Source organism: Adiantum capillus-veneris, chromosome 22 (assembly GCF_014529385.1).
Source record: "Adiantum capillus-veneris isolate H3 chromosome 22, ASM1452938v2, whole genome shotgun sequence".
NCBI classification, from domain to species: domain Eukaryota; kingdom Viridiplantae; phylum Streptophyta; class Polypodiopsida; order Polypodiales; family Pteridaceae; genus Adiantum; species Adiantum capillus-veneris.
Window position 1 is genome coordinate 51,472,734 of NC_140952.1, and position 8,785 is coordinate 51,481,518.

Here is an 8,785-nt window from a genome sequence, read left to right on the forward strand (position 1 = left end):
CCATGCATTTTAACCATTCTTTTAGTATAACTTTGACAAAATTCATTATTCAAACAATGTTTTCTCAAACCACGGTCCACGGACCACAACTTGGTAAATTTTTAAAGATTACATAGAAATAGAGCAAATGAAACCAATAACATAATGAATATGAATTCATTTTCATCATTAAAGTACAAAATTGAAGAAAAAAACTGTCTTGAAATAAGATTAAAAGTTCTTAGATACCAATACAATGCAAAAGAGCCCTCGATAACAAAATCATATCGCTTGGCTTGAATATCTAAGAAAATAAAACTCCATAGTAACAATCAATTTGTTTCCAAGCTTCCTATCCTTCGCTTCCTCATAGATTTCCACATATCATTCTTCCCACAATACATCTTGAGGGCATGAAGCCTTCGGAGTATTGAGTCCAACAAACATTGCTATGCCCAATGATGCAAGAGACAGTCTATTACGAGACTTGTTTTTTATCTTATTCATTTTTGAGAAGCCTCTTTCACAGGCAACTGATGAAAGTGGAAGTAGAAGCAGAGCTCTCCATAATTTCATGGTCCATGGAAAAGAAACCTCCCATTCTTCATGGTTGCAACAATCTTGCCAAGCTAAATGCATACTCTTACCTTTCAAGCAATTACGAGTTCGTGTGATAAAAGATCTGCGTTCTCCTTTGCATTCTTCTTCATTAATGAAAGAGTTGGCTCCTTTTCCAAAATGTTTGCACAATACACCTAGCCACCTTATCATAAAGAAATCTAGTTTCTGCAAGTCTTGATCATAATCCTTCGGGCTAAAGTACTTTGCCGCTTCAAACAGATCAAAATCAACCTTAAAACAATTTGACAATGAATCCACCAAGCCTTTAATGTACATAATTTCCATGTACGCCAGATTACTCACCACCCCGTGCAAAGTTTCATGTGGATCAAGAACATCCTTGTCACACATAGGACCAAGATGTAGTTGATGAGAATGTGAATTTCCTGAGGAATCAATGTAATCAATGATGCCATGTTGATTTATCGCCTTTGTCAAAAAAAGTTGAGTATACATTGCCTCACACCCAAATACATTCCCTAGAAAAGCCATTTGCAAAGACTCTATAGTAGCCTTCAAATGATTACCGATAGTAGAAATATCAATGTGATCCTCTTGAAGTTTTCAACTCAAGACATTGAGCTCTCCAAGGACATCTACAAAGAAGTGTAAAAGGAACTATATTTTGTAGTTTGTGAGGTATGCATACAAGTCCGTTTCTTTTGCCTTCAAGACAGTCAGTAAAGCTGGCATTAAGCGCACTACCCTTATCATAACTTTCCCTTTTGAGAGCCATCGAACATCGTGCATTTTTAACAACTTCAGTTTTCCATTACGGCCAATATTGAAGTCCTTTACAACTTCTGCCAATGATAGATGTCGCTTTGCAGACCTGGAAGCCCATTCATACAACTTTCTGACCACTTTGTCCACAAATTTGAATTCCTTGTATAGTTTGAATGCATAACCTGCAGCTAAAGACTCCCTATGTGCAACACAATGAAAACTCAAAAGATGTGGCACAACCTTCTTTAATCTCGAAACCACACCATTATTAGCACTTGTCATAACACTGGCACCATCAGTTGCAATGCCTATCATTTTATGCAATGGCTGCTTCATTTTGACTAGGAATGCCATCAAGGTAGAATACAAGCTTTCAGCTTCAACATTTTTGACATGCAACAAATCCACAAATGACGTACATATAGACCCATTGCCATTCTCCCGCATGTAAGTAACATAAAGAATCATGTATTGTTGAGTGCTTACATATGTACTCTCATCAATTTGCAGAGAATAAAAGGGACTAGCAACAATTTCCTCTTTTAGTCTCTCCCAATAGACCTGTTTGATGGCATTTACAAACTCTTTTAGTCTCTCCCAATAGACCTATTTGATGGCATTTGCAAACTCTTTTCCTGCACTTGTGCTCGTATAAGCAAAATATTCACTTTTAGTTGGCATATTTGGTGTCCGCATAAAACGCTGGAAATTGCAAAGCTTTGAAAACTCATCAAAAGGCAAATTTCTACGAACCACAAACCACAACATTTGCATGACTGAGATGATTCTATCTCTCTCCTCATCTGCTAACACTTCAATGTGTTTCTCTATGGGAATTGTGGTTTTTTTAGTGTGAGCATTCCATATTGCCTTCGCATCTGAATGCGGACCTGACGTCGCATGCTCATCTAATGCAGACCTTTACAAGGTTGAAGATCCTTCTCCACTAAATTGAGTCTTTTTATGTGCAAAGATGCACCACCTACATTTGAATCTCTCTTTTCCATCATTATCACCTGTTGGAAAAGCCCAAGGATGAGGTATCCTCCAGCTTTCTATCCATCGTCGAACATACTTCTTTTTGCTTGAGCTACCTTCAACCTCAGTGTTACCTAAAGCTGTAGTAGCCGCCTCACCAGCCTCTTTGTCAAGAGAGTTGAGGATCATGCAAGCCAAGGACTTCTTGAATAGTCCTCTGCTTTTTATTTTTCTTGGGTCGTCCAAGAGGAGCCATCTATCAATAAATTCCAAAAACATAGTATAAACTATCTTTATAACTACAAAAGATATATTTCCACTATACAAAATAAAAAAACTTGTAATACATCGATTGAAAAAAAAAAAACATCTTTGATAGCCAACATACTCAAAGAGGAAGTTACATCTTTGATAGTCAATATCCTATTACAAAGAGATTTCACTTTAACTCAATAAAAGGCTGGCATCATTTCTACCAATGGCCACAGACATTTGGTCCCATCCAATTGCATGTGGCTTAAGTCTGTATGCAATTCTTCAAATGACATCCTGTTCTTGTCCTGTAGAAGATACCCAACTTTAATAATCTCTTGAATATGGTATGCTTCACTTGCTGAACGAGATGATAGCAAGTCGGTTCTGTATTCCATAGAAAACTCTCTACATAAGTTAACCATTTGATCAATAAGCCAGGCTAGTGAATATACATCAACCTCTCTGGTATACACATGATCATTCTGTGTGTCCTTCAATAGCTCTGGAGCAATCCAAGGTTTAGGCTTATGGGATTTGGTTTGACAAAAATTGAGTGACTGTCGTCTCTCTGATTCAGGCCTCATGGCTAATCCCCAATCAATGATACCAACTCGAGGATCTGAATCCCTTGTAAAATCCAACATAACATTGAAAGGATGCAGATCACAATGAACAACACCTACTTGATGGATATAGGCCATTGTGTGTATTAAAGCAGCTATAATATTTGGAAGACTATTCGCAAAAGCCATGACTCAAGTTAGTTCTCCTTCATTCAGCTTAGCTGCTTTGCCTTTACTTGAACCTGCACCATCTTTCTCTTCCTTTCTCATAATTTTGCTGAAGGTACCTTTCTCAGAAGATAGACTGTGCATCATTTTCCCAATGCTTCCTCCATTGAAGTATGGAAAAATGGCTACCAAAGGCTCATAGCACGTATGTGCAATACTACGCACAATCCCACTGTGTCGAAGATCAAAGTTGACCTCATCTTTGAAGGACTTTAGTTTCTGTCTTGGCATTCCTCGATACTGCTTTGCTGCATAAGTATTTTCACTTGGCAGATACGAAATACCATTAATTCTTACTTGGAAGCATGTACCAAAGGAGCCGACACCCAAGTTCTGTAAATAGTTGATGGAAACATGTGGTATTCTAAGAGTCATGGTACACTCCGAGTTTCTCGCACATCTTTGCAAAATATTCCCAGTCGGATGCCCATGGCAATCTATCTTTGACTCTAGCTTCTCTTGGGCATAGTTGACTTGCTCCCTTTGCAGCTTTTTAGATAGCACAAATTGTGAATCTATATCTTTGGCACGCTTACTCTTCTCTTTTTCAGCACGCCAAGCCAAGTCCCAAGCCTTGAGATTTATCAGCTGAACGCCTTCGGGAAGAGCTTCATATAAATCACAAGCGCACTTTTCCATATTACCAATGATGCTATAAGCAGACTGGTGAGCTTTGTCTTTACTTATAACAAAGGTTTCCTTGGAGACCGCGCTTACAATTGCTTTTTCAAGAATTTTTGCTATTAGCGTCTCGTTTTGCACAATACTCTGCACCTGCTTCTCCGATAAGTCACTTATCGTCTTGCAGAGAGTTGAACTTAGAGATTGAAGAAATGCTTTCTTCTTACCTTCTGCCATAGTGACTATATAGATGTCCTATAAAGAAAGAGAGAAGAGAAGTCAACCTACATATGTGTAGATGTTTTCGAGTGTACCTAAAACGATCACATTCCAACATCTACCTTGATCTAATGTGACACAATGATATACCATAAATCACTTTGAATGGTAGAAGAACTAAAAGGCAAAATTTGATAGCTCAAGATGGCACACCCGATCAAGCCATATGACCATGTACCTAAAACGATCACATTCCAACATCTACCTTGATCTAATGTGACACAATGATATACCATAAATCACTTTGAATGGTAGAAGAACTAAAAGGCAAAATTTGATAGCTCAAGATGACACACCCGATCAAGCCATATGACCATGTGATAAATTGAGACTATATTTGTAATTATATACGAAATAAATACATTATGTATGTGTAACACACATTTCCAAGGTGTCTGCTATCCTTGTTAATGTAAGAAGAGACATAATCTATGCTTTCGTAAGAAACTAAAGCTCAAGATAACACACCCGGTCAAACCATGTGACCATGTGGAAAATTGAGACTATAGAATTTACAACTGCATAGAAAAGAAATTAACAATAGTAAAAAAAGTCACACATTATCATTTGGTAAGAATGGATAGCTCAAGATAACACACCCGGTCAAACCATATGACCATGTGGCAAATTGAGACTATTCTAATTTCTTCTACATAAGTCTATTTCAATTTTGGATTGTCCCAATACCTATATACACGTTTACGATTGATAATTGATACTAAAAGCTTAAAGAAATCTCTACAACAAGAAACGCCTTAGAGTTTCTTTCATTTCGGTCTATAAACAAACTGATCGCTTATGCTACTTCAAAAGAACTTGAAAATAAAATTCTTTAAGTCTTTGAAAAAGGCATCACACACCTACGGCCTCACACACCCGGCTTGAGACTTAATGTACATTCTTTATCAAGTTAGTACCACACTATTAGTAAAAATTGTGAGTATGGAAAAAGAATTGAAGATTACAAAAAAGTTTAAGACTAATGCATTAAAAACACTTTAAGTGTGGGATACACGTTTTAATGTTTGAATCCAAACTTGCCTTGAAAAAAAATGACATAATATAGCAAGATTTAGATTAATCGCCAACAAATGCTTTAAATTATGATCTAAAAACCCGAATAGTTCAAGTTTATTGTTTGCCCCTATTCGCTTTGATTAAGAATTAAAAATGATTTTGGCAATCCTGAATCCCGATTCTTTGCAGGCTGTAGCAATGTGCATTGTGCAATGTGCACCAACCTTCAAGCCAACTTTAAAGACAAGTAAAAAAAAAAAAAAAAACTAAAGGCTGAATGCTAAAGAAGCAAGCTTACGTTCTCTATCAAGCTTAGTCTTGAGATTCGAGAATCGAGATGGAATCCCAGCAGCCTCGCACTGCGTAGGTCTGCATGCAATTAGGCTACACTCTGCAGCTCTCGGCAGGTCGGAGAGTCGGAGACGCAGGTCTGTAGGCAGTCGCAGGCTGCACTGTGCAGCTCTCGACAGGTCGGAGAGTCAGAGACGGAGGCGGCAGGAGAATGACACAGGTGGCAGCAGGTTGAAACTTGACGCAGGCGACAGCAGGGCAGGCCGCAGTCTGTATAGAGTGCAAAAGCTCGGCTGCTCAAGGCTGGGATGACGGCAGGGGGCGCACACGAAGGCTGCTTCCTGACTCTCGTGACTCGTGAGCTATGGAGTACTCACTGCTCAGTAGATAACGAAAGAGCAGAATCCCGTTAATTTTAGGGATTTGTACCTTGTACATGTGTTCACACCATGGTCACACTTTAAAATAAGTTCAAAGGTCGCGACTCACAACTCATTGCTCAGTGGCAAGTTGAAGGCAATTGCTCAGTGCTCACAATATCATCAAACTCCAAATCATCACTAAACTTACTATAAAGAACTCGTAAAATTTGAAATCGGTTTTTGAAGGGCAATGGGATGACCGGCCCTTCTAATGACAGATTAGAGCAATTTTCTTCCTTCGCAATTGAAGGGCAACTTCAATTTGATCCCTTCAAATGCAAGGTTCTTCACGGCTTAACCCTTCCTATGCAGGGTTAAGAGCCATTTGAAGGGCAGAAGGGCGTCAAAAACTATCGCTGGGTGGCGTACTCCGGGACTACTGTGTGCATGGGTTGAACATTTGTGTCTATGCATAGCCGTGGTTGACTCTACCATGCTATGAAGATCAATGCAATTCAAACCATTATGTTGTGCAAGAGCTGGGTCTTGAGTAATTAACTCAAGGGTTTCTGATATCGAGGTTTGTTGCTGCTATCTTCCAAAGAGCAAATCTTGTAGCTTGTGTGCTCTCTGTTTAATTGTCCCATTAGGATTCTTTAGCACACTGATTGCTTGAAATGTTGGTGGCACTTTTGTTTGTTGTCGAGCTTTTTCTCGCCATTGGTAGCTTGGTCTGCTTGGTGCTGTATGGTGTGGTGGAGTCTTTTGAGACTTGTAAATACTGAGTTCCGTTTCTGTCCATGTACATTTTTCCTTGTTTGTTTGCCCTAATCTCTTCTTCAAACTCAATCCCATGGTCATCAATGCGAATAGCATACTCCTCGTTAGTGTCCAAGTAAACCTGTGCTCCATGACGGTTAGTCTTGTAAAAGGATAGTATATGCTTATAGCGCACTGTCGTTCCGGTTTTTGAGTGAGTCGAGTAAGAAGACATTTCGGATGTTGAATTTGAAAAAGTGTCTGAGACTTCTTCAAGAATTGTATGCAAGGAATTGCCTTGATTCACGGTTTCTTTGGTGGATACTCTACTCGAGGTTTGTTCGAGTATGCCTTGATTTCCTACTGCACGACTCGATCTAAGGTTCATATAGACTTATGAAGCCCTGGATAGAGTACTCACCTTTGGATTGACTTGTCGTCAATTTCCACTTGATTCGATTGCAACTTTCTGTCAAGCCACTGATTCCTTGTCTGCAACCTGATTCCTGTACAAATTTGATCGAGTTAGATATTCTTCTATAAAGACAATAGAGCTTTTGACAACTCTCGTGATTGGTCTATGTGTAACACTTCAATTCGAGCTATAAGAGTCAAACTGACTATCAAACTTGACTTAGCGAAAATTCAAAGGTTTGATCTGCTACCTGGAAATTGAGTGAACATGTACCAATTCTGATCCGATTGAACCCAAAATTACACTGTGGCTTTATATTATGTTGGCCTAACACTGTATAAGTTCAAAAATCAAAATTGCTGTCTCTGGATAGCAGAAGTAAATAATTGCGATTATTTACTTTTGTCAGCTTTTTGCACTTTTTTGATTGGTTTGGCAAGTATACAACTTTTTAAAGTCCTTGGACAAATTTCAACAAGTTTAGACAAAATCTGATCAAGTTTATCAGCTGTTTTGTGTCCGCGGACTTTGATTTCGAGAATCTGGCTTAAGTCTCACTCTTATTATCCAAATTTCACCAAAATTGATTTGTGAGGTCTACTTGATGTGCTTGACCTTGTCATACACTCAAACTTGCAAATTTCTCAAGTTTTGAAGCAGATGTAAATAATTGCGATTATTTACTCCAACTATATTTTTACAACTTTTTGCCCCAACTTTGACGCAGATATATTAAGCACCTTTAGTTAAGGTCACTACCAAGTTTCAACAAGTTTCGATAATTTTTGGTCAAATGTTCATCAATTATCCGTCCATAGACTAACTTTGCAAATTTAGTCACAATTTTCAATCCAATGATCCAAATCTTACCAAGTTTGGTTTGTGGGCTTATTACAACATGTTAAAACTAGTGGTATGCTGACTTGGTCAAAAAATATGAAAAATAGAGTAGATGTAAATAATCACGATTATTTACTTCTGACAAGTTTTTGCAAATTTTTGGTCAACTGAGCATGTACACATGTTTATCACATCAATATGAGCCTATAAATCACAAGTTTGGACAAATTTTCCCCAATTTACACTCAAGATTCAAAAAGTCAGTACAAACTTTAGTTTTTACTCAGTTTTTTTGCTAGTTTAGTGATCCAAATCTCTTGGACCTTTACAAAAGTTGTTTATACACATACAATGAGTCAATGGTATGAACCTTGGTCAATTTAGAGCAAAAAGTTAATAATCGTGATTATTAACTTAAGGCTTGAAATGAACACTTTTTTGCAATTTTTTTAAAGACAGTCTGTATATAAGCTATTTTAAGCCTATGAATCAAGTCAAAACTTAATTTGGCCTAAAATGTCAAGAAAAAGTAAATAATCTGAGTTTTGGCCAATTATTGAAATTTTTACCTTGACGTGTCTTTGAGCTTACCAACTGGTTCAGACAACTCTTAATCTTACTCTCCAATCGGATTGAGTGGTTTCGAGTCTTTTCGAGCTATTTCTAGTCGTAGACCTAAAATTTTGCAACTTCCAATAACAACCCACACTTGATTCCTTCAGAGAGAGCAATGATTTGAAATTCACCTCGGATCCTAATTACCCTACTCCTAGATTCTCATGGAATGGGGTTGTGGAAAGTATCCACAAACGCTCGTTTTCTTGTGTTTTATCTTTTTTCGAGCACTGACC

The 8,785-nt window shown here is 38.0% G+C and overlaps 1 protein-coding gene and 1 pseudogene across 1 annotated transcript; both read right to left on the reverse strand.

Annotated features, from left to right (window-relative positions):
• Nucleotides 1–254: 254 nt before the first annotated feature.
• LOC147429348 (uncharacterized) lies at nucleotides 255–2,544 on the reverse strand (annotated as a pseudogene).
• On the reverse strand, nucleotides 1,219–1,773 carry LOC147429349 (uncharacterized). Its single transcript, XM_086495008.1, has one exon. It carries the CDS (start codon nucleotides 1,771–1,773, stop codon nucleotides 1,219–1,221), a length of 555 nt encoding a protein of 184 aa, XP_086351134.1.
• Nucleotides 2,545–8,785: the final 6,241 nt, after the last annotated feature.

Excerpts from the sequence above, each read along its gene's own strand:
- LOC147429349 (XM_086495008.1), bottom strand. The coding sequence starts at position 1,773 with ATGCGGGAGAATGGCAATGGGTCTATATGTACGTCATTTGTGGATTTG.